Source organism: Dermacentor silvarum, chromosome 5 (genome assembly GCF_013339745.2).
Source record: "Dermacentor silvarum isolate Dsil-2018 chromosome 5, BIME_Dsil_1.4, whole genome shotgun sequence".
NCBI classification, from domain to species: Eukaryota; Metazoa; Arthropoda; class Arachnida; order Ixodida; family Ixodidae; genus Dermacentor; species Dermacentor silvarum.
The window spans coordinates 43,487,339-43,514,022 of NC_051158.1; the positions used below are offsets into that span (position 1 = coordinate 43,487,339).

Sequence of the window (26,684 nt, forward strand, 5' to 3'; positions counted from 1 at the left end):
AATGTACAGCGCTGGTTTGCCCCATCGACGCCGCGTGCTATTTTTTATGCAGTTGCGTCCCGTTCAATCCATAGCGTTTCTTCATCGACTCATTCTGAAAAAAGAAAATGCCATCGAGTTCATTGATCCTAGTGTTCGTTGAAAATGCATAGAGCCACCTCGCCGAAATCATAATTCCGAGCATAAAGTGCATAAAGTGACCAGCGTAACCAAGTGAAGACATGAAAAGCCTTCGTTCGCGACATACCGTACGAAACAAACGCGATCGATTGCGTTCACTGGCGTTGATTACTGCCTGCGATGACCTTCGCGACCCTGTCTGCAATGTTGCTATTTGAGCGAAGATCATTAGCGGTGACATTGGCCTCGACGCGCTGCGCCTATCATAGCGTACATTATTAATACATGCTGCACTCACAGCGCGTCACACATGCTGCACGCATTCGCCTCATTCGCACCAGCACACACGCAAGTCCGTGGATACGTCCACAATAGTTCGACTGGGTTGGAGATGTAGAACGTGAACATGACTCGTGGAAGAGGGATTTTCTCGTACCCGTTTACAGCCTCAAGCGCACAGCGACCATTTGGAATGTATACGTTGTTACCCGAGCAACGGGTTCTAGGAAGGCTCGACGCTTTACTGTATCGAGAGAGCCATCATTCACTATAAGCACGGGATCGTGCATCCCTAGAAACTGAACTCGGTGTTGGGCGTTGTTCCCTTTCGTTCACGGCAGGACGCGTACCCAGCAAGGGAGAGCTCTATCGCCCTGGTACGTACTATACGCTGAAGCCTTTACCTCCGTCTTGTGTATCTTGTTGCGCCTTGTGTGACGTCTTCTCCTTCTTTTGTGGTCGTTACCTATGCGCTATACCAACCCGACGAACATGAACTAACAATCCCAAATACCCACTACCTTACCTAAAGTCAGCTTTTGCTCGAAGTTACTGTATAATATGATCAACCACTTCGGCAGCTGCGATGGAATCGAAGCAGCTGAGGGACCGCCGCAGGTACACAGTTTTGCCCAAATAGGCGAAGGAACAAACGTACCAGAAAACGCACACACACACATATATATATATATATATATATATGTCTGTGTGTGTGAAGTTCGTCAGTTGAATGCCTCCATATTAGGACTATGCGCCATGGTCGCTTTGATAAACCTGCAACGATGTAACCGCCTCGAGACACCATTGTCTTCTCAAGTACGTCTATGCATTCCGTAAACGAAGTATATCACTAGTCTGGCGTGTAAAGGTTTGTTAAAGTGCCTCCAAACAGAAATATTAAGTCAGTTTAGAGTTGCTAAACAGTAAGGGACACAAAGTTTCGAAATTTACATCATGGGATTCCGCGTGCTTAGGTCAATCCGACAACGCCCCAATCTATTCCCCACAAAGGACTTGCGCCTCCCCATCAATTACTCAAAGGCTTCTATTCATTCACTGTAGAAAATACTCAGTGACAGGCTTTTCGGGCACAAATCAATCACATTTACAAAGTATGAAGGTCTCTATACATACGACGTTTTATTTTGGCACCAAAGTGAACTCGTACTGTCGAAACTGGTGTTATTGACATTATTGGGACGTCACGCTGCATATTTTTGTTGTATGCCAAAATCAGAGCTGGTTCGTAGAAACAATTATGTTAAACTATTGAGGGAGCTCTTGTGCTTCCTTTTTAGGGCACTCTATAGTGCTTCCTCATCTAATATTTAAGGCGTGAACCTTAACTTAACGTAAAGAAATAACAAATCAAAAATCGAATGTCAGTAAAACTTACAGGTGTTCTTTCAAAGTCCACTTCATTTGCCTCATGATACTTCATATCAGCAAAAAAAAAAATGAAGGTGCCAGGGCACAATTTAGAATTTCGGGCTTGTACCTCAGCACCAATGACCTCAGAGTGACGTCATGGCTGAAATATTAGCAGCTTAGCCAAGTTGCAGTCTTGTCTAAGATTCAAGGGCACATCCTGTGGAAATATTCTGTGCCGTTGAGCACAGGTAGTTTGAAGGACGATGTAGAAAATTATTACGTCAAGTGGCATGATCAAGTATGCTTCTGCAAACAGCGAAACGGCTGCCCTTATCGTAGAGGAGGGTTTATCAGAGAAAACGGAACGAGAAAGGGAAAGAAAGCTGGTGACCCCAACATGAAGTTCCCGCCCCAGCACCCCATGAGGTCACTGATTCGACAGCGTTTACTGGGGTATAGTTAGGATAATCGGCAACGTGAAACTGTGTTGTATTATAAAGAAATAAAGGTTCGATACTTAGCCAGCTGTTGGTAACTCTCTGTGCCGGAGTCGTCCAATTACCGCAGATGTACTTATAAATCCGGGACATCATACGGAGAAACTGGCACTGATATGTTTCGGCAGAGAATATAATAAAAGTATTAGGCTTTCCTTTCATTTTTTTCGCGTGAGAATCAATCTTTCCTGCCAAATGAATAAAAACTATTTTTAAAGGTTTCTTTGCTGGTATAGACAGATTATGTGTACATTTGTAGTGCCTGTTTAGTAAAGCGCACTAAGTAGATCACGTGCTGCTGCATTTAGTGCCCCTTTATTAAAAGTGCACAAAGGTCTCGTAATGCACATTTATTTCCGCATATTTAAGCGTGACGTAGTTTTCTTGTTTCTTTTCCATTTCAGATGTCCTGGTAGCTGTAGTCTTGACGTCAAATAGGATCTAATGTTTTCCCGTGACCTTTAGAATAAGTTTCCGTGTTATTAATATAGCGCCGATCGTATAACGGCACCATGATGTCCTTCATGACGCGACACTTCAAGCCATATTGCTGGATCTGCTTAGTTTCTGGACTTACGATTTTCCAGAAACTTCTAGCAACAGACGATCATCAGACGAAGATGATTTGGAAAGCTTTCCACCTATTTTACGCCATCATCTGCTTTCTCCTTTTCATACTGATTAATGTCTTGTTTTTCTATCAGATGACTCTAACGTTCTTGATGGATGTTCACATTTTCACCAGATGGCTCTTCATTCCCGTTTTTACTGTCGTCAGTTTCAAGGTGGTGCTGAACGTTCTGTGTATTGCCCTTAAGTGGCACCACCTCTTCGATTTCTTCAAGAAATCGGCGAGCTACGAGACTTCGGTAAATTTTGTGCCACCAGTGTGTTGCCGGCGAACCAAAAGCTGCTATGTCATACGACTTATGCACTGTCTTGCATTTGTTGGAAACTGTGGCCATTTGCAGCCACCTCCATTGCTGGCTTCATCGACTACCTCCAGTATAGTGGTATCCAAGGCATCGTGCTGAAGGTATCCTGCGTCGCCGGTAACTTCATCTTCTACGTGTACCAAATGGTGGACTTCGTTGTTTTGAGACCTTGTCTAGAGGTTCTGCTGTTGTACATTCGGCAGCAGTACGAGGTTGTTCGATGCATGATCGACGGCGGTGGTAGCACGGTTTTCGTGAATCCAGCTAGGAAAGTTGAAGAGGTGAGAATGAACCTGTGTGCTATAGCGCTGCTTAAGCAGCAGCTGAACTGCATTTGGCGGTGGTCCATCATGGCCTCCGGTGCAGTCGTTCTCCTATTCGCATGTAGCTTCACATATTCGGCGTTCGTAGAGGGGTTTTCAACGCTTCAGTCTCTGGTCGGCATGATCTATACTAGTTTGTTGGTCCTTGACCTTCTGGACATTGCCGGATTGAGCCAGGAAATGGTCAACGAGGTAAGTACAAGGACCGCAAGGGCAATTTCTTACACATTTTCACGTTTTTCCTTGTGAATTTCACGGGTATAAAGCGGAGTGAACTTAAATATCAAAGATCATGCGTGAATGCGCGCGTGTGTGTGTGTGTGTGTGTGTGTGTGTGTGTGTGTGTGTGTGTGTGTGTGTGTGTGTGTGTGTGTGTGTGTGTGTGTGTGTGTGTGTGTGTGTGTGTGTGTGTGTGTGTGTGTGTGTGTGTGTGTGTGTGTGTGTGTGTGTGTGTGTGTGTGTGTGTGTGTGTGTGCAGCGCTTGCCTGCGTGCGTGCGTGAATTCTTAGCGCAACATGTGGCAGCAAGGCGCACCGTATTGTTCGGCAGCAAACATCTACATAGCTGAAACGTTTACTTCGCCAATGATTCTTATTTGTACGTTTGACAATTTGACATCACGTTGAAGCCGGCAACATATTGCATTTGTTCCTCGCATTTACAATATAACATCGAATAAATTAGGCGGTTGTGCAATTATTTGAGTAAACACTGCACAACTCCAGATGCGTTTCTTTTTCGATAGAACGACAAATGCTGAAACAAAAATTACTCGCTGTGGTAATCCTGTTCGGATAGTGCAATCTTACGCGCTTTCTATAACTTTACGCAGCCATCACATTAACGGGCGTATTTTGTTGCACTTGAGGGCTTCATCATTCTTGGTTAACACGTTACTTAGGCCTACGTCCTCGCAGCACAAAGATAGATGTTAACGTTTTGTTATTTTCAGTTGCGAAGCATGCGACAAACTCTTCAAAGCGCTCCAACCTGCCTGCAAAGCGGGGCTTATTTTACTCAGGTGCGTAGTTTGTTGTCGTTTAGATTGTTATTCATTGTTAAAAGGAAGCTTTACATCAGCAGCTGCTATATAAATACAAAGGAAACGAGAAATCACTTATTTTCTACATTCACTCGACTAATGTAGATGAGGTCTGCTGCTTTTAAATTTGAAATGTAAAATGTATCGACTTATGCAAAGAGCTAGCTAGGTTCTTTATTTCGCCCATTATTCCTTCAGTCATTCTTTTCCCAAATGGAAAAATAAAAATGCTTTGTAATGCCGTTTACCACTCTACTCAGCAACAACAAAATACGTCACAATTCTATAAACTGCGCGGATTGAGACATCTAAAGCGGGAAATACTAATGTGTTGTGAATTTGTTTTATATATAGCATAACGTATGAGTAGAACTTTCGTGAAACCTTTATAAGCACTGTAACTACACGGACAAGCTCTAAACTTCTATATCGCATTTGTCCGCTACAAACGCTCTAGCAGACACAGCTTTCAGAACTGCCGTCTCCGTCTCTGGTGCATAGTTATGCTACTTTGTGACATTGGTTATTTGTCATTGTGCTTCTCTGTTTAAGAAACTTCTCGGGAGAAACTGATGTCACCATGGTTATTGTTTTGTGGTTACAGATAAGCTATCTGCGAGATACCATAAAGCCTAAGGAGATGGCTATATCCGGAGCCGGGTTCTTCTCGTTAAATCTGCCTTTGATTGTTTCGGTAAGCAAAAATCCTGACTTCCTTTCGCAGGAATGGGCATTTGTTGCTCGACCACCTGTTACAATGGTCAGCTGTGTGTGGCTATGTCATGTAGTGAAAATTTAGCGACGTGTACGTATATTTCGGTGCCATATATAACCAACCTAAGGTATTTATTCCAATATAGGCCATTCATAATTCTAGGCCAACGCGGGATATTTGGAAGCTCAGGAAAAAATAACTTCCACAAATGTAAGCTTAACGAAAAATCTAATTCGATGGCGAAAATAACATGCAAGCTCGTGAAGACGTCGCACTTTTGAAATGCACGCCTTATCAATTCGGCCGGAATTCCACCCCATGCCACCGAGATCCAATTGAATACCTGAATAAGCCAAGCAGGCACGTCCGACGCTTGCCAAAGTAGACTGGCGCCTTTTCCGAGCGTCTTTTTCTGGCGACATTTTTCTAGCAGGAAGCCACAAATATTTCAGCTGAAACATATGTGACTTCCTTCACCCGTATGAGCTCCGTTATTACAGTCATTCCCTACTGAAAAAAATACATCTGCCACATAAATGCAAAATCGAATAATCTCGCATGGAACATATAGGATCCCATACAAAAAAAAACTTTTTTTACATACTGATTCACAAGCAGCCTGCCGGTATTTTAAGAAAGGGAGTATCTCCAGGCAAGCCCTACAAATCCTCACAGAAACGGCAAAGAAGCACCTACCAGACATCGTTCGGACTCCGGGGCACGAGTCCCTGCTGAGGAATGCAGGCAGCCGACGCCTCCACCCGTAGTCCCGTTACCTGGGCTTTCCGACAGGACACGCCAGGAAGGACGGAGGAAGTCCCCAAAACGCATGTAGGAAGGAAATCCAGGAGGAGCCCCGGCAGCACGGACGTATTGGCGAAAGTGTGGTCGAAGTCACGGGATGTTTTTCGCAAAGGATCACTGGGACGGGTACCCCAGATGTCAACGTTACCATAGCAACCGCGCTCCTGAAGCTTTCGCTGCTGCTCTCAGTCTCTCAAAAGTGAGATAAGATTTTTCTTCTAGTGCCTTTCTCGCCGCGCCTTTTGTTCGCGAGAATAGCAGACTTTGGAGTGTGGAGTGTAAGCTTGAACATTGTGTTTTGGGTCTGTGAGTGCGAGTGTCAGCCAGCAACAGATACACTCAAGCAATCACGGCGCGGGTCTTCGTCGTCTTCTTCAATGTGCCACAGAAAAACGTAGGAGCGCGTTTGTTTCACTAAACCTGCTACAGAAGTTTCGCAGGCTTCATTGTGACGCGCGTCGGTGGCACACAATTCCGGCGGCTCGCCACAATGCAAGACCAAAGTTGGCGCCCATCGGCTGCGGCGAGCTGCAGAACCCCTGATTGGAGGCGCAAAGGCAGATGGCACACCAACATGGCTGCACTTCCGACTTCAAGAACGTGATGTCAGGGCCTCTCCTGTTTTGCTTCTTTCTTCCATGCCAACTATTATACCGTTATTCTGCAACACTAAAATCTAGACAGAACTTACCCGCCACCTCGCCTAACTAGAGAAGATGCAGTCGTAGACTCCCAAACACGCCTCCTAATTCCGGGGCCACCTGGAATTAGGAGGCCGCCCAACCAGGGCGCAGACTCCGCTTGCTGAGAATAAAAATTTATTCTCTCTCTCTCCGTTATGTCGTATGATGCTACTGAATGTAGAATTTATGAGGAATACGGGGCTTTTTCAATGGGAATTCTGTCTTCTCGAGGTTTTCTGATAAAATCAAGAGATTCTTTTTCACATTATGGAATCGATCATTCTGTGGTGTTTGGAGTTGCAGCCAAATCGCATCCTGGAATCTAAGGGCGACTCCCGACTTTCGTGCGACATTATAAGCCTCAAACGCTTTTAGCTCCCGTTGGCGGCAACCTTCAAGACATATTTGAGTGAAAATCCAGAACCGTTATCCGGGCACTCGAGACGAGAAGTGGCGCGAGAAAGAAACGACAACATGCGAGAACATCCGCGCATCGTTGCGAGAGCAAAAGGAGATCATCCAGGGAATCAGCCAAATACTTAGGAGAATGCGGTCTCTGGCCCCCAGCCCCTTGCACAGGACCGCATTACATACGCTAGTTACTGCCCAAACGAGCTACAAAAAATATTGCTTCTTATCTATTCCTAGTGGTTGTTCACAATGTCACTCATGGTGTAACTTCTTGTACGCCGAATTTACCATTTCCAATAGCGTTCAAACGGCAGATACAGTGCAACATAGATTTGATTAATTATCTTTTTGCGCTAAGACAGGGTTGTTTGTGCTCTTTTCAACGCCAGCGGTCCGTGAGTTCCGCGGCGCGGTTTCTGTGCCGCCTCCTTCGAGAGATGGCGCCACGCTGCGTGAACAGGCCGGCAGCGCCCGGCACGCCATAGGTTCTTTGGCCCATAAGAAACTTGCAACGAGGTTCAGTTCAGAACAGGTTCATTTCAGCTCAGTAAGCTTTCAAGCCTGAAAGCCTACTGCATTTGAAGCCTGAAAGCCGTACATTTGAGTAAGTACGGTAAGTTAACATTTGTTCGAAGCTGTGCATGTAGGCACTTAACCTTCCTACTGAAGTTTGTTTCTAGGAGATATTCCATATTTGCCGAAGACATGAAAGAGCTGTCTTGTCTTCAATGAACTTACTTGATTGCAAATAATAAGCTGGTACATATTTTGTGGAAACTCGGCTCAGAACTATTCTTGTTGCTGTCTTTTATTATGCTGTTATTCTTTAATCAAGGGCACTGCAGGGTTTCGTTGATGAAGTACAAAGACTCGCTCCCACCGAGGTGCAGAGCTTTTATGTGTAGAGAATGTGGAGTAACAAGGTGTAGAGCTTGTAATTATAAAAGGAAATTATCTAATAAGCCGTATATAAAAGCGGGTCAGGTTCTTAGCGCTGTTAATGAGGTGGCATCGTCTTTTGAACGTCACATTCTGCTTATATCAGCGATTGTTGACCGAGCTAAAGAACACTTGTCATCCACCGCCATCAAGTGTAGATCGCTTTATTCTGTTTTAACATGTTCCCATACTAATATAGCGTTCCTAAACGGACAGAGATAGAAAATCGCTGCTTTTAACAGATGCATTAAATAACGTTCTCGCTTGCCTCTATAGCAGGCGCCGGTGAATTACGGTTAACAATCAGCGTGGTTTCGGTGTGTGTATTTGGTAGATGCCAGTGCAACTATGTAGTTAGCGCTTGCTGATTCATGGAATAAGCATTTATGCAAATCACTGTAATATACAGCCAACGTCTTACGGCCTGAATGTTCATTTTACATGTTTTTTCCCCGTAGCATTGCACTGCGGTGGCCCCACACAGTAAAGTTCAATACTGACATGTGTACATGTTTATCTTTCACCGGCGACCGCTTTTCACCGGCTAACAAATGTTAAACGTTATCGCTAGGCACAGTACACGCCTGCATGTATCGGAAGCTTCTTGAACGTTACCGATGCTTCTATCCGTTGCCTGTTGTCACCGACACTGATGTAATCCGATTGTATGAGCGACGCGAATTGTCTAGTACTTTCTAGAAGACACGACGACTCATGTATAAAAGCCGACGCGTTTCGCCGCGGATCAGATTTCGACGATCGCCGACTGTGTTCACCGCTCTCCTTGGGCTTCAAGTGTAGCTTGCTTTTGTGGTCACAGGTTCGCCCAATAAAGAATCAGTTTCGTCATACACAGTTTTACGACTGTTTTATTCACTGTCACTACTACGTGACAATACATTAGTGCCGATAAAGTTCTACTTCATTGCACGGGTTACAAAAGGTGTATGGTGATTACTGTTGATGGGACAAGTTTTGGCGATTTGTCGGTTAAACAAACAATGTATACAGCCTTTGTTACTTTGATAGTATAATTAAGAAACGTAGACATTCGATGGGCACAATAAATATTGAATATGGAAATATGTGTTTATGCAAAGGGTGCCCAGACATTGTTGACAAAGCTAGGAATTTCAAAGCAACTCACGGTTTAAATGTGCTATACAAAACGTGTCTCCTTCTAACTGGGAAGTGTTCGGTGGAGGCTGCTGTGTTTTCTCGTACCTAATTCTTTAAATGTTATTAGCGATGTTATTAACGTAGTATTGGATGACCTGTACTTTAACGCTGCTAATAACGCATGTTTAAATTAGATGTGCGGGAAAAGTGTTGTATTATTGTGATAATTCCTTTTTGTTCTTGAAAACAAATACGTCTGCTGCGCTAGTCAGGAGGATTACGTCCTGCGTTTGCTTTGGTTTTCGGGCGAGCCCTGTTATTGCCCAAATAAAATAAATTAACGCGAAGGTGATGCTTATAGTCATGTTTATTTTTGTTTCTTCTTTTTTTCAGCTCGCAGGGTCAGTCATCACTTACACTGTCATTCTAGTGCAAACAAGCGAAAGTGTTAACACAGCAGCCAAGTAAAAACATCGAATGCAGCACTGTCTTTTTTTTTTTTCGAATATCCTGAAACGCTTCTGCAGGTCAAATAAATGTGCGAGCGACAACTTTCACTTTGACGTAAACAAAAATTACCAGGCCTAAAACGCAGCACACTGTCTTGGTTGAGGCAATGTAGTGAAGGCCAGGTTTGCAGTACGAGAAAGGAGCGTTCCAATCGCAAGCCTGGACAAGTTTATACTAAAGGGTAAGCATTTGTTTTCATCGCTGAAAGAGGACATTTTGGACATATTGCATCCAGCGGATGGTGCGGCCAGTTCCAAGGACCTCTGGGTAGACGACAACAGGTACCACAAAAGAATGTTTGAATTTATCCACAACTCAGGCGTCATAGAGCCCATATATGGTACATACCTAAGACAATGATTGATAAGGCAAGTCTGTATGGCAAAAAAAAAAACTGTTTGTAACGTCTGGTTTTCAGCACCCTGGATAATTTATGGCCAGTTATGCAAGAAAACAAAACGTACAACCTAAGAATAAGGTGAGGCGCATTAACGAACCTATATATACAGGGTGTTTCAGCGAACACTTTCAAAATTTATTTAAGGTTGCCTGTGGCAGATAGCCCAATTCTAGTTAATGAGCTGGTCTACTCGAAGAGGCGGACATTACTTGCACAAAAAATTTAAATGCATAATTTACTAATCAACAAAAATTTACTAATTAAGTTTTGAACTAATTACCTGATGGCCCATATTGTGATTTACAAATTGGAGCCGTGGAGTTCGCAAGGTGGATCCACTTGGAATTAATGCTCAGGATGACACTTGTTTCGAGATAATTCCCGAACTTTGCGGAGAAATGCATTGGCGTTCCAGTTAATTTTGTGCTTCAATGCATAAAGCGACGCTTTGTTAAGCAACTAACTGGTAATTTCAGGTAATTTCAGGCAACTAACTGGTAACATCAGGTAATTAGTTAAAAACTTAATTAGCGAATTTTTGTTAGTTATTCGATTAAGCAGTTCAATTTATTGTGCAAGTAATGTCCGCCTCTTCGAGTAGACGAGCTCATTAACTAGAATTGGACTATCTGCCACAGGCAACCTTTAAGAATTTTTGAAAGTGTTCGCTGAAACACCCTGTATATATAAGCGAGAGAAACACTAGATAGGTCCAAGATCTGTGGGTTCTTCTTCTTTCTGGGGTTTTACGTGCCAAAACCAGTCCTGATTATGAGGCACGCCGTAGTGGAGGGCTCCGGATTAATTTTGACCACCTGGGGTTCTTTAACGTGCACTACAACGCAAGCACACGGGCGTTTTTGCATTTCGCCTCCATCGAAATGCGGCCGCCGGGGCCGGGATTCGGTCCCGCGACCTCGTGCTCAGCAGCGCAACGCCTTAGCTGACTGAGCCACCCCGGCGGGTCAAGGTCTGTGGGTATTTAAGCAGGTGGTTCTTACAAAATAAATCCAGTTGTTAGAAAGCGCTCGTCCTTGTGTTCTCCTTTTCTTCGTCCCTGTTTTTTTGCGCTCAATTTTTTTTTATGAACGTGTTCAAACTAGGCCGACTCGCAGTGATGCTTTAGGTCCAAGACACTACACTGAGCAGTGCATAGTGCAGAGAGTAAACGACAAATACATGTACTAGTGCGTGAGAAAAAATGAAAAGACAAGCTGAGAAAAGGAGGACAAAGACAAAGGACAAAGAGGACAAAGGAGGACACTTCTCTCCATTTGTATCGACTTTGAAAAGAATGAGGGAAAGTCACATGGTGACGGAAAAGGCTACATTTTGGCGCATGCCTGCACAGGGGGGGGGGGGGGGGGAGAAGAGAGTTTGGGCTTAAATGCAGGGTGATAAACTTGCTGAAGATTTTCAATACCATGGGAGTCGGCGTTATATGAAGCATATTATAGGTAGCTTGCTAATCGGCGCTAGCGTTGCTTTACGGCGTTGGGAAATCAACAATGGTGGGAAACTTGCTTTTCCATCGGCGGTGCTTCTAATCGCGCGAGCCACCAGGTTATAGCGCAGGTAGCGCATGCGTCAGAACCGAAAGTCGGATGACGAAGCCGGTACCACAAAACAATGCAACGACCACAACTGGATCGTGAACGCAAGTCATACCTAGTGAACCAAGACCGTAGGCAACTTGGGTCACTGGGACGACATAAAGACAAAAGAATGGCATGCAAGCATAATATGCATGACTTGACATCATTCATGTCATGCATGCATTTCATACATGTTATTCACGTTACGGCATGGTAGTTGTGCCATTTATGTCGTGACATGTATGTCACGTCATTCATATCATGTCATACACGAAATGCATATCAGGCATTCATGTCGTGACATGCATATCCTCATTTATCCAGCCAATGAAATGCATTTCATATTATTCATTCCATTCTATGTCATAGCATATATGTCACTCGTGTCACGTTTTTCGTGCCATGTAAATACATGCATGTCATGCCGCGTACATCCTGATATATGTCCAGTTTAATATAAGACAACAGCGGCATCATGTCATTTATGCCATGACATACATGCCATGTCAATAATGTCAGGTATGTCTTTCCATGTCATTCATGACATGTATGTTCTGATTTATATTCAGTTAAGGAAACGACCAAGACGGCACCAACACGTAAGCGGATAGATAGATAGATAGATAGATAGATAGATAGATAGATAGATAGATAGATAGATAGATAGATAGATAGATAGATAGATAGAATAAGAGCGGCTAAATTGGGCAAACAATGCTTCGCATTAAAAGCTCCACGCCATGTGCTCACAATTACGGGCGTTACCATCACCGGCCAGGCTTTACTAATACACCAACAAAACTTTACAGACGTATCTCTTGCTGAATCATTTGTGTTTCGATATGGAGCGCATCACATCTCTCATAAAACGTGCTTTCATATGCTGCTTCCCAAAATAAGTAATACATTTAGTCATTACCATCTTTTTGTCGTTATACCCAGCGCTGTCGCTTAGCGGTTATGGCGTTGCGCTGCTAAACACGAGGTCGCGGGATCAAATCCCGGCCGCGGCGGCCACATTTCGATAAGGCGAAAGGCAAAATCCCCCTGAGCCGTTCGTTCTGTGCATGTTTAATATTCCCATGCGCTCAAAATGAATCCGTAGTCTTCCTGCTACGGCGTGCCCCATAATCAGATCGTGGTTATTGCATGTGAAATCCCCAATTTCTTTTTCTTGTCGTTGTTTCTACTATGCCCTGTGCCCTGCTGTGGATTTATTTATTTTTTGGGGCAAAATGCGTACAAGGCAGCCCAGCTGAGTACCTCATGAATAGAGCAACATATACAAGGATAGGAGAGGACACTTCCATAGGCCCCTGCGACTGATTCTAAAGTTCCTTGATAATTTAGCTGATTCGGGTATGCAGCGCGCCTAGCGGGTGTGTGGCATCTACACAGACTCGGAGATTGGGACTGCAGGAAAGCTAATCTAAAAGGTTATTTTCTGGCGCTTTGAAAATTACACGGCCTCCAAGATGTCTTCTGTGTGAGTACTCGTCCCGGAGGCTAGATATTGAATTTTTAACGCGTTGCTTGCATGCATCGAGTAACTTCGTGTAAGCTGTACCGCCAGAGCAGCAAGCACACGATGCCACTGTGTGTTTATGCAGACATTTTAAATAAACATGACAAGTTTTGGAAGACACGAAACTTTATTTTCAAGTCATGTTCTCAGTAAGCACATGCACACTTTTTTGTTTTCGCAACGTTCGATGAACGCAATCACAAAAATATGGGTGCACTGCACAATGCAAGACATGCCAATACAGTTGCCATGTGTTGAAAATAAATTTCACAATAGGAATAAACAGGCGATATTATGAAAAACCCCACAAAACAGTAAAACTGCACAAGACAGCATTAGCATTAAAGAGGAAAAGAACGCTCGTCTTTTGAAGCCTAACCTTTCTTATTAAGTAGTAGTTTCGGGCTGCATAGCAAACAAGGAATGAAGGCTGCTCACTACTGTTGTCGGCCAACCACGCACAGCTACACATACAAAAAACATACATTCATACATACATACATTTTACTAAAACATTTTGCACATGTTATCCAACATTGCAGCAGAATTCCAATTGCTTATAGTGAAATAATTACCTAATAAGTATAAGTAATTAGTATTAATTAAGAAACTAATAAGTATTTGATAAGTTTGAATTATTTAATAATAAGTAATTACTTATTCAAAATTACTTAATGTGAAGCAATCCACGAACATCATGCGCGAAGTGGAGAACACGAAAAAAGCTCTCTGCGCCGAACAGCACAATGCGACAAATGTCAACTTACGTCTGAAGTGACAAATACTTGAGCAATTTGCAACGTAATAAAGGGAAAAAAGAATGTAATGAAGGCGTTCTTACCAAGCAGCTGCTAAGCAGACAGACGTTCAGGCAGGCGAACCCCGCGAAGACCACGGAGACGTTATCGCACATCCTTTATAGCGCCACCTTGCCTCATCACACAATGCATGTTCATGATCACGCCATCCCGCCATTCGACGCCATGCTGACCTTATATGGTCATGGCCATAGAGTTTCTCACTATAGTGTGAAACTCTATGGTCATGGCAGCCCTACTGATCGATGATTTCAAACTGTCCAATCGCAGACTATAAAGACGGATTTAGAGCCGCGCTGCGAGCCAGTGAAAGCCACGTCTACAGCCACATAGACAAGTAGACATATAGTGCACTAGAAAAGTTACTACAGTAGATAACTAGTACGCGCGTTACCTTGGAGAGAGGGAGTGTTGCATCGCCCTCTAGCGGGCGGCAAGAAGCTGCGTAGCTCCACCGCTTTTAGGCTGGAGTGGACACTCCCGCCGAAAACTCTATGCCTCAAGCATGACCTCGCACGACAATATTAGAAGATTTTATGTATTCCCAGGCTCTCAAATCCAGGGTTTTTCCAGATATGAGTGGTTTCAGTTGTTTGAAGTAAACGTTCAAGCCATAAGTTCTACGCTGCCTGTTGCATAAAAAATGTACAAGCTGCTCAAAAAAAAAAAAAAAAAAAAAAAACGTATTCCCCAGGTGAGGCTCGAACTCACAACCCCGGCATAGCTCACGAAGCACTGTCGTATAAGTACCGTGCGCTAACCAATTGCGCCACTGGGGAACCACGGGTCATGCTCTCGCAAACATGTCAACAAACCTACAGCTCAAGCTGCACGACAAATTCGCTTCCTTCGCGTTTATCAGTTTATCAGGGGGTACTTTATCAGTCAACGCAGCTTTTGTTCAGTGAGCGCCGGCCTTGATCCTCACCTATACTCCGCATCTGACTTCTCCGGTAACTGTGAATCAAGATAGCCGCTCTGCGCACGGAATGCTTTCGAGTCTGACCCTAATTGGTGATAGACGGTATTCATTGACGTCATCATAGCCGCCATCTTGGGGACTAGCATGTCGGAAAGCTACGTAAACAAGAAACGTGTCAGTTTGATAAAACGACAGATGCGTTTTGGGCTGTCGTTAATATTACTGTCGTAAGCAAGCGTACTAACTCGATGAAGTAAAAAAAGAAGTTGGTTATCTTGTTGGGAGCGTAAGGCAATGTAAAATCAATCGTAGCCTTCTTGTTTCGCTCAGGTTTAACAGTAGGTTCGTTAATGGAGGCATTGAAGTCGTTCATAGTGTGGTACCTGCTGCTGCCGATGCTGCTGCATAAAGTAATTAGGCCTTGTGTATTATAACCTTCAAGAAAAGTCGGCCGCAAGAAATGCGAGTTAGAGAACCCCGACTTAGGTGGCTGGTGAAGTTTCTTGGGAAGTTTCGATACTCGAGGGTCGATATATCGACTTCGGAAATTGAAGAACGAATTAGTTGTAGACAAAGTGGATACGGCGCATACATAGTCTGGAATCGCTCGAGCTGGGGTAGCAGGCTGTAACGAAGTTACGAGGCCGTCAATACACGACTGTAATCGATATAGAGAGTTCGATAACGAAAATGCAGACTTCAACCTTCTGCGCCAAAACGGTGCTCGAAGGTACTCGTATATGCCCCACCCACTGAACTTGTCTTGTGTTGCCACCTTGTCACTAGCATTTAGGGTGATATCTTCACTAATGAACTATTTAATTATCTTCTTTATAACAGAAAGGCGCGCTGCGACAGCAGGTTCGTGCAGACAGCTGTAGCTGCTAGCATCTTCGTTCTTGAATAATCGGCCAGTAATGACGCAATTACAAAATGCAACAAAAACACAGCGGCTATAAATTTGGGTATAAGAAAGGCAAGTCGAAGCAGCTAAGAAATCCTTAACACGAGAGGGGAGGTGCTATAAAACAAATAGACTGGGTGTTCAGACTTGTGCGTCATCCCTTACCCCTGCGCTCATCTTCCATCGACTCATGCATCAAATCTTATAAAACCCAATTCCCAGCGCTCGCATGCAAAGAGAACGAGTCAGGAAAAGAAAACAAAGTTGCTTACGCAGCTTGACCAGCACTGGCCTCTGTACACAATGCCTATACACAGTACGCGGTGGTTGTACAGTGCTTTGCGATTTAAGAGCTGTAATCAGATCGCATGGTGGCCGGTGCTTTTGCGCTACCGGTAAGCACTGGGTGATCGTTCTGGGTGAAATGCAGTCACAGTGCGACACGAAGAGACTCGCTTTCATGGTATACCGCATTACGTCAGTTCGATGTCTCCAGGGCCAACCGCTGGCACAGAAAGCTCCAGCAAACTTGCACACCAGCATCGCGTTTCAGTCGTTGAGCACTGTACAGGAACAGCTTGTGGTTTGTGCACGCAGTAGCCTTCCCCACTACTCCTAAAGTCTATCTTTTCCTCGATCTTATATACAGTATTTTCGTTGCCCGAAATCGCGAACAAAAATACGCCAGTTACCGAGAGGCGGCAAGAAACACGTGTTGTAATAAGTGAAAGATGGCAGCGGCTTATAGGGAAGCTATCCTGCTGTTGCCCGCAGTGTTCTTGCTATCCCGGTAATCAACGACACCTAATCTAGTGCGTGTTCGTTGGGCGAAAGGCCGTTTATGATGCGCTGCGTTATCCCCGTGGGCTGGAAAGAAACATGTTGAGCCTCCCGAGTAGATAAGTGCGTTAGTTGAGTTAATGACTCGTGAGGGAATCCTCTGCGTCATATCTCATCTCTGTGGAGCTGGTTCTGTAACAACGATTCGCTATTTGAAGAAGCGACCCATCTAGTTGGCTACAAAAACAGAACCCAGACCCCACATGTGGCACAGTAGACGCTTTCCGTAGCTTGAGATGTACTTGCAAACCCGTGCTCATGAATGCTTTGGCGTGAACATGTCGACGCGTTGTCGATGTGTTATGAATAATTTCTATCCCGATTTTTTCTTCCTTTTTGCTTGTTTCTCTGTTTTAGAAAATATAAATAAACGACAGATTTATATCGCAGTCTGATTGCAGAATTTTTACATCTGTATTTTTGTGCGTGAAATGTGTTTTTTTTTGTTTCCTGATCTTGTTTACCTTTTGTAGTGTTTTATTTCGCATTTAATCTACGTACCTGACTTGTGTCTACGCAATGTAGAATAAATGTTTTATTTGATTTGATTTGCTTCCTTCCTGCATGCTTGGTTGTCTTCAGTCAATTGTGAAAACTTATAAACTAGGTATAGCGTAGGCTTAAATATGTTACCATCGCATATATCTAAATTGCACGGCTCCTCGTCACAATTGTATACCTGCGTGGTTAACCGGATTCATTAGGCGGGTAATACGCTGCTTACTGCACGTGCTTTCTCGTCACACCTCTACGCGCAAGAACGTCCGTGTTGCCTCGTGAAATTTTGCGAAGCGTTATAGAGTAGTCGCACTTTCTTTTCCGACGTTTCATGCAGCGCTACTAACGATGCCGCCACTGCGGCTACGATAGAAATGACATTGGAGCGAAGCCCGACTGGCGCATTTCTCGCGGACTCGTGCGCTGGACGACGGTCACTAATTTAATTCCAGTTAAGACATAAGTGGACGTGTAGCGGATGACATCTCCGCTGTCCTAGTCGAAGACCCAGTGCCGTCGAAAGGTTACGACGTCAGTGTTTGTACGCAGCCCAGGCAGACATCATACGCACGTGCACGTCTAAGGCAACAACAGCAGCGCCGCTTCGCCGCAGGGCTGATCAATTTCTTGACGCCTTGATACCGGCGCTGCACGCAATTATAGCGAAGCAGCCAGAAAACCACGCCGGCTTCCTGCCAGGAAAAGCGGGAACTGCGGCGCTGCTGCGAAGTCGAGCGTGCCGTGTGCATTTCGAAACGCGCGAACGCAACGCGCTTTGCGGCGCTCGCTGATTATGGCTAGAAGCGAGGAAAGCGGGAAAACACCATGTGGGAAAAGCCATGTGAAGAGCACCAGTGCGCGAAGCGTCATCTGCCTAAACATCACTGTGAGAAGTGCTGTTGCTAGCAGGACGTTGTTGAGCTATATGGAACAGTTGTTTCCGGTTGGTTGCGGTGCATCGTGCCGCGAATGGCGTTGCTAATCAGAAAAGCTGCTGCGCTTAGGTTGTGTCTCAAGCGTGAGCCACTTCTGTTATTGCCCTATAGTTACGACATCTTAGATTGCGGTTGATGTGGTAACGGCGCTCGGCACAATTCAAATGGTGTATATTTAGCCAGCTGAAGCAAAGTTTATCTTTTTTTTTACATAATACTTCATTTATTGAGTCAACGATACTAATTGGCGCCGTTCATTTTTGAATGGCAATGAGGTCGCAAACTCAAAAACACTGAACTTTAAGTAAGTTGTCGCTAAAATAGCAGAGTGTGTTTAGAAAGGGAAATTGATGGCATACAGATCTGATCTTCCGAATGTTTCCACTTCGATTCGGGAAGAGGATGTTCTTTCTACGTGATGGGCTTCTCTGCAAAAGAAAGTTGACGCATCTTGGTTGACGTTCCAACGCAACTGCGTTTTTGTTTCTTTTAAGTTGAAGCGAAGCACGTTGTATGTATGGTAATGACTACATGTGGTATAAAATTTTTGAGGAAATAGAATGGTGGAACATACTTCTGTACAGACAATTAAACATTATTGTCAGTACGGTGCATGAAGATAAATGGTATCGTACAATTCACTCGTCATATGAAAAGCTCGCAAGAGGTAGCTTCATTATTGTCACGAAGCAATATGTCTGGGAAGTAGCACAGTGCCTACAAAGGTGCAGTGGTGGTGTCGCCAATGCTGCTTGGTCTCCGGGCACGGAAATTTGACTTTTCTGCCACTTTTAATTCCCGTTTAGTTCATATTTCTACATTAAAGAAATTCGATGAAAACCATCTCACGATGAGTCTCGATGGTAATCTGTTCAGCATTGAATCAATATGGTGGCACAAGGTATTGCCATCGTCGAAAATACTTATGTATGAGGCGCGTACTGCAACCGGACTACTCTCTCGCACTTCCCTAAGAACACATGGCGCCATCGAGCAGCGCCACCACGAAGCCTGCACATGGCATTCGAAACGCAAAGCGCCCCGATGCGTGCGAACGCAAAAACGTCACGTGGCGACCTGGCTCCTTTTTCGCGCTTCTTCCTGGACATGCGAGGCCATCTAGCGGCGGTACTGAGAAGTCCTCGCGTAGCCTCTGAGACGGTAAGCGTGTCGCGCCGGTTCACACGCCGAGAGTTGTTCCCTCGCTTGCTTCGCGCCCAGTGAAGCATACTCAGTGACTCGAGTTGGCGAGATGCTCATTTAAGAACGGCACAAACCTAGTGTATTCATGGGGCAGCTCGCTATAGCGTTGGCGTGAAAGACGTTCATTAAAAAGCGTGACATACCCAGGGCATTAATGGCGCAGCCTGCTAAAGCATCGGGTTGCTGTCCTTGAGGAAACCGCGCGACGAGATTGGATTCTGCCCAGCATCGGAGAAATTTACAGGATCTTCTTTGTTATTGTAGATCGGCGCACACCTACTACCCAGTGACTTCAGTTGGCATCGAATAGCTTCATTGAAGACTAGTAGAGATCGATTGCCACATGCCCAGTGTTCCAAGTCGGCGTCAAAGAGTTTCATGGAAGAGCTCGGACGTACCCTGTCCCGCATCTACAGTGACCCACGTCAGGAGTGAAGACGTTCGTTGAAGAGCGGTACATATGTACGTGCACGCTGCCACATACTCGTTTACTCCACGGTTAGTTTCAAACACTGTTCCCTCAGCACAGCAGCCCCATGCTGTTACCATTCGGCCATGGACTTCACAGTGACCTTGGTTGGCGGCAAACTGGTCAGATACATAGATGATAGTTAACTTCCGAAAAGTCCGAGAAGTAGCCTAAGAATGCTAACGCATTAAGAGTTAATTTCGTCCACGCATTGCCAGCTTCCATCTTTGATAGCACTATACGGTATTAATCATACATGCGTACGTACGTACGTGCATGTATACATCCATACATACATAGATACATACATACATACATACACATACATACATACATACATACATACATACATACATACATACATACATACATACATACATACATACATACATACATACATACATACATACATACATACATACATACATACATACATACATACATACGTACGTACGTACGTACATACATACATACACACACACACACACACACACACACACACACACACACAGGTAGGCGTGAAAAGTTGACCGACAATGGGATCTGAGAAAACATTTAGTTCATAGCTGTTTGCCAATGTCACTAATAAAACCGTACAACACCGTGTTGGTAACACGTACAGTGTAATACTAAATATCCGAGGCTATAGAAATACTCTGCTCATAGATAGCGCACTGCGGTAACTTTTGACGCCTACTGCACCGCCGGCGCACACAGCCAATGTAGACACCGAGTCACACAATGATTTCTATCAGCAGCCGTCCAAATATCAGAAGTCAGGCCGCAACGCGAGATCAACGCCCTTTTGAAAACCGTATGCACCCCCCCCCCCCCCCCGCCACCCGCTATCGTCCAACAATAGAATATCGTGCGACACCGATTCCCTTCTCGTCGAGTCATTCCCGCGTTGCTTTCCCAAGGGGTGCGTACATTGAAAAATAGGGGGGGAGGGGAGGGGGGGAGGGGGGTGCGAGTGGCTTCACGTGTCGCTTTCGACCCGTCGCACGGTGGCGATTGCAATACATTATTCAGTGTATTTTTTTTTCATTTTCCTTTATATTGTGTGCTCCCAACTCCATTTCTCCCTGCATGCAAGCTCGTTGAACAGAATGTTCTTTCTCCCATGGATATAAAAAGACTTAAAAAGACTTCAGTGATTCTGTCAAGGAAAACGCATTTATATGCCGGCGTATCGAGCACAATGACCCCACTTCGAGGACAGTACACGTTTTCTCAATTCTCGCTCAACCCTCTATATGCGCAGTCTGAGCCCAGACTATAGAAGCTGTATCTCGAACAAGCTACCGCAAAGGGCTACTCAAGAACTGAAAAGCAGCAATATTGTAAACGGCCGTAAAAAGTTTGTATGTTGGGCAACTTCTTTGTACTTGCAACTTTTGTTTTTCTGAAGGTAAAACTTTTTCAATCACGTCAAGCCGAGTTTATTATTCCGTGGCATGTTCACTCAATCACACCTCTAAACGTTCCTACCAAGTGGCATGTATACTGTTGAAAAATGACACCGGCATAAATGGCTTCGGGGTACCTCAGGTGTTTAAATGCGTAAGAATTTCTATGGTTAGCTAACAAGAAAACTGTCTTCCTTTCGTCCTTCGCGTAAAGCACGGCCCCACATGGAGCGAATTTCGACGGCGAACTTCACGCGGCCTGCACCAGCGCTGAGGAACGCCAGCGTGCCGCCACCGTGCTGTACCCACATGCGGCGAAAGACAGGCGGCCGCCACCGACACGATTTCAGTGTTGCTAGAAACAGCGTGATTCCATTCCCAGTAAATTGCAGTGAAAAAAGTAGCAGTTTCGCCTGAAAGGCGAAGCGTCAATTGCGATAACAAATTAGTAGAGAGCTATACGGAGTACGGATAGTAGTTTTATCGGCTGTATAAACTTGCACACGTTCGCTTACTAACTGAATTATCAAGCATTGTGCCAGCGAGCACAAGCAAACGTGAATAGATCCTACTCGACGACCGCATACAACCGCTGTGAAAACGCTGGCGTGAGCAAGCGCAGTTGCAGTAGCGAGCGAATGTTCGTGCAGTCTATCGCATTAACGGAAACTGAGCGGCGAACGCACAGCGCATTCGTACGAAGCTATCAGCCGTCTGCAGATCGCTTTCAAGATACGGTGCGGGCGACGGACGCAGCAGGACAAGTACAAGTACGCAATGTCGGGCCGAGTAGAAGCCGCCCCCTTCTCTCCCGCGCTGCCTTCCCGCATCCCCCCTTTCGCGTGCGAGACTGAGTCGCCAGTTCCCCTTGCATGGTTGGTGCCCCAGCACAACGTCGCCCCCCCTCCCACCGTCCCATCCCCCCACGACCTTTCGCGCGACGGTCGCGTTTGCTCTCCGCCGTGCGTTCGCTCTCCGTGAAAGCGCGCGTCCCTCGCATGCTTTCGCTCGCACATACAGCATACGGCGCGCGGCGACGATTTTTATCGCCCTTGGACTCTATACGGAACCTCACTCGCGCGCTTTCACTCGTACATACAGCATACGGCGCGCGGTGACGATTTTATCGCCCTTAGACTTTATACGGAACCTCACGGCGACGACGACGCCGATGGCCAAAATCCGCTTGAAGTGTCCATATAATTGCTAGCTGCAATAAAAATAGTTTGGTATCTGCTACTGAATCATTTTTCTACACCTGAACCATATTGGTCGCCCCTTTACAGCTGTGATCAGTCTATCATTTTACGCGATGCGCGCAGCTTTTGTCGCCATGTTCGTTCTAGGCTCTTTGGCTGGCTAGCCGATTCAAATGCGTCGGCAGGAAGTCGGACGTGACCGCGCCCTGATTGATCCAAGCTGACAGCCTTCACTCGCCGCTTCCGGCGAGCGGTTGACCGCCTGCGAACATATCTAGCCCGCCTTGATCGACGGCGAACAGCCGCCGGCCGCCGGGACGCCGCGCGCGGCCGTTCGCCAGTTTTTCGCAAGAAATCGCTCTATGTGGGTCGGGCTTTAGACGAACGCCAGCTGTGGAAGAAGAAGACAACGAATGCGCGCGCAGTCGCACGATCGCGTCTCTGTGACTACGTGACGTGTGCAGTGAATCATGCACTAGGCGCACTTTTAGTAATCCAGAACTGTGGAGCAGCCGTGGCTTCGGATCGGAACGTCATCAGCGCACTCACAGCGAACTGAAGTATAAAGGTTAGTAGAGAGAGCATTGTACATTTACAGATTTATACAGAAGAAATAAGACTTAGAAGGCAGCCCACATGGAGACGCTCTTCCTAAGCACTGATTCTGCGGGAGGGAACTCACATAGATGAATATAGTTTCCCAATGCTTCTCTCACTTTGCTCTATTGCTCATAAGCAGTACGTCAAACCTCTTCAAGGTATTTGAAGCGATGGCACAGCTGATGTTCTTGTTGATTGAAATACCGCAAAGCGACAGCCTCACGGAAAGTAATCTGAATCTTTCTTCTAATATTTGCGTTTGTTATTTCTGTGGCGCTATACTACGCAATTCAATAACAGCGGCATAGTGATTTGAAGCACTAAGCTCGTGTACTATGGCCCTTTTTTGAGAGCATCCAGGCTACGAACTGTACAGCGGGATTACATTAGTGCAGGAGGCTTGTGCAATAAAAAGAAACGAAAACAAGCGGCGAGAGAACTCTACAGCAATGGGCAAAATAACGTGCGATAATATATTGTAATATATTCTGGTACCAAACAAGTAATACCAAAAACAGAAAAACGCCTCTTCTCAAAGACGAAGCACTTCGTATCCTATGAAAAACAATGTTACATTTTGACGTTGTCTGGACTAAAACGACACGAAGATGCGTTTCTCCTATTCAAAAACACTCTGGAAGCTATGCGGTGCCTTGACAAGAAGGTTTGGATATTCAAGAGCATCATATTGCTGTATTAAAAAGGGGCGGAGTACTGACTAACTACCTGCTCACTGGCTAACTACTGGCTCGCTGGCTGACTGCTGGCTAGCTACGCAACGTGCGATGCCGAATACATTAAGAGATGACGCCCAACCTGGCGACATGCATGCGCTGCACATGAACCACGTGAATATTTTGCTGTCACAAGTCCGCAGAGAATGAAAGGGATAGACCAGCACGATATGCCCTTGGGGCGCCCGATAATTTTATTCATTTAAAGTTTTGTTTTAGCACATTTTGTTTAATTTTCTTAATACGTATGCATAGCGTACGCTTGAATAATGTGTAACGGAAAATGTATTCCTCACTGCGGTTTGTCAAGCTTACTGAACGTAGAACGCCTGTGCAAGGATTCTTTAGGGGAGTGTCACACTTGAGAACACCAAGAGTTTCATGTTTGGCACATTTGGAAAACACATATATTATCTCCATCATCTCCATTTGCAGAATATATTCGTTGCACTGTGATTTAGGGGAGCACAGCAACAAGCTTAAACACTGACCAGATTGGGAAAAAGTTCAGTGCCAATTTCGCGTTAAATCTGAGAGGAATGCATGAGCCTTATACGTCGCACCTCTTTGAATTCCCAGATTCACGATTGAAATCGTGTTCCACCACACGACTCGACACATTTCCTGCCTCTTCGAAGAGCAAACTGTAACTGACGGTGGTCCGGAGCAGATCGCTGCCAGTTTCACTATACACATACAATAAATTGAAGAAAAAAGGGTCTTCACGCGCCAGACCCGAAAGCACAGTTTCATAAGAAGGAGGCAACAAGCGTTATGAAGACATTTCAGTAAAGTTTCGGCCGAGGGACCAGCCCTCTGACGAAGGCCGGCCCCTTGGCCGAAACGTTACTAAAGTCATATATATATTTATACGCATACGCGCTCTTCTAAGCGCCCCGATCTCGTCGATACTTTGCCACCTGACCAGCTTTCCACACTTCAGAAACATACACTGGTAGCTCTGACCTTCATATTTTAGTGCAATAAAAATGTCTTTCCTTTCAATGTGCTAGCATTAGGAGTGTCAAAGTGGCAAAATATGTATTTCTATGAAGTTTGCGAAGGCGGTCAGGTGGTAGAGGTATGCATGTATATAGTACATCTGGCGTGGTCTGCCCTGGAAAACCGTCAGTTACACTTCGCTCCTTCAAGAGGCAGGACGTGCGTTGATAGTGAGCTCCTGAACAACAACTTGCACTGGAATGAACACGGCTTAAATCATGGATCTGCGACCCCAACGAGATGCGAAGTAACGCTAACACATTGCTGTCGTATTTACCGCTAAATTGCCACTGAATTTTGATCAGCACTTTTCAGGCGTCAGCTTTTCTATTGTAGAACATATTATTGCAGCATTCTGATGCTGAGGTCAGTGTATTTCCTGTCATAAAAAACTCAGATACGCCGTCCCCTTCCCCTGAAATAATTATCTTATAAACATACGGGACCGTTACTGTACCCCAATAAAGTTATTTCACTCACTCACTCACCGTGAAGGCTCTCACATTGCATTGAGATATTCTAGCACTACCATGACTAGTATCGCATATGAAAGTTGCAGAGATTTTGGACCTTTGACACGGTTTAGCTCTATGATCTGATGTCGCATCCAATTAATTCCTTATGATGGCTCAAGTACATGCATGAATGATCGTGAACCTTTCAGCAACGGCTTTCACCAGTGTATTGCTTGCATGTAAAAGTGCATCATACAATGTTTATCTGCTCATCCTTTTTTTCTTGTTCTAAATGTTCGTCATTTGCTTCGGCTACTCAAGTACTTCCAAAGGCGTACTAACGTTAGGCTACCGCATAGCTTGTTTTTATTTGTTTCTTGGACAGCACGTCGACATGATATGATTCTATCGCGCGAACCCAGCCGCTCCTTAATTTGCCACTGTGTGCGGTTGGTCAGTATTAAACCCAGATTTGGTGTTTGGCTCAGCACGGCATTCTGATATCTTAGGGGATTCCAGGAACAGCTATTTTCGATGGGGTCGTAACATTTTCTAGGCAAGGTTTGTTAAATAAGGCATTTTACAATTTTGCAATAATTTTGCCAAACCGCAAACTGTTCCCCAGTAAGAATGCATGTCACATGAAGGAAACCGTTTTGCATCAAAAGTGATTTCGCAGCCTCTGTCCCACCCGTCTGGATAAGCGCATACTTTCGCAATCAACAACGGATTGCGTTTCTAGCGAATGAGCGTTTTTGGGTGCGCTTATACTTCGCTGTAACTTTTGCGATTAATGTGAAGAAAGATTCGGGTGTTGCGTTTCCCAATATGCACACGCGTGACCAAGTCATTTATCACGTGCTTTGATCGACTGCTCCCCCGTGGCAGCGAGTGAGCACCAAGTTCAAAGAGCCTAGTAGCAAGTGACGCAACCATTCCAACGATCTCGCGAACGAAACCTTGCACCCCGTTATTATGTGTGGTGAGTCGTACGCGACAGCTGTGATTGTCCCAAGCAGCATATCTGAAGCAATATCTAGCTCGGCACAACTTGCGACCTTCATGTGTGCTGACATAAGATTCCGTTGCAAATAGAGACCTTGAAGACTGCGAACGCACAAGCTGTTTCTCATTTTACTGTAAACATTGTGTCAGTGGTTTTCTACGTGCCCGAGCGTTTGTGTAAGTCCGGCTACTTGCAGACCCTTACGCTTGGGCTTTAGTCTGTTTCTCAGCACGCGTTATTTCGTGAGGCAAAAATGACGTGTGGAGACGAGCGAATTTAGGCACCGCTGCGATGGATACTGACATTTACATGTTTATTTCATGTTTGGTATACAAACATGACAGGTCGGGAGAAAAACTGCTGTAGAGTAGCTTGATTGGACTCCCACCCCATTAGCATTCCTGACAGTGATGCTCACGATC

At 45.1% G+C, this 26,684-nt stretch overlaps 1 protein-coding gene and 1 non-coding gene across 2 annotated transcripts; one reads left to right on the plus strand and one right to left on the minus strand.

Annotated features, from left to right (window-relative positions):
* Positions 1–2,743: 2,743 nt before the first annotated feature.
* Positions 2,744–9,706, plus strand: LOC119452382 (uncharacterized). The gene is made up of 4 exons (XM_037714577.2): positions 2,744–3,717; positions 4,478–4,546; positions 5,172–5,261; positions 9,632–9,706. The coding sequence occupies exons 1-4, from the start codon at positions 3,346–3,348 to the stop codon at positions 9,704–9,706; spliced, it is 606 nt and encodes a 201-aa protein (XP_037570505.1). The 5' UTR covers positions 2,744–3,345.
* Positions 9,707–14,772: 5,066 nt separating this feature from the next.
* Positions 14,773–14,865, minus strand: Trnai-uau (transfer RNA isoleucine (anticodon UAU)). Its single transcript is given in 2 exon segments — positions 14,773–14,808; positions 14,828–14,865. It is a non-coding gene; the product is annotated as a tRNA-Ile (tRNA).
* Between the last annotated feature and the right edge of the window lie 11,819 nt (positions 14,866–26,684).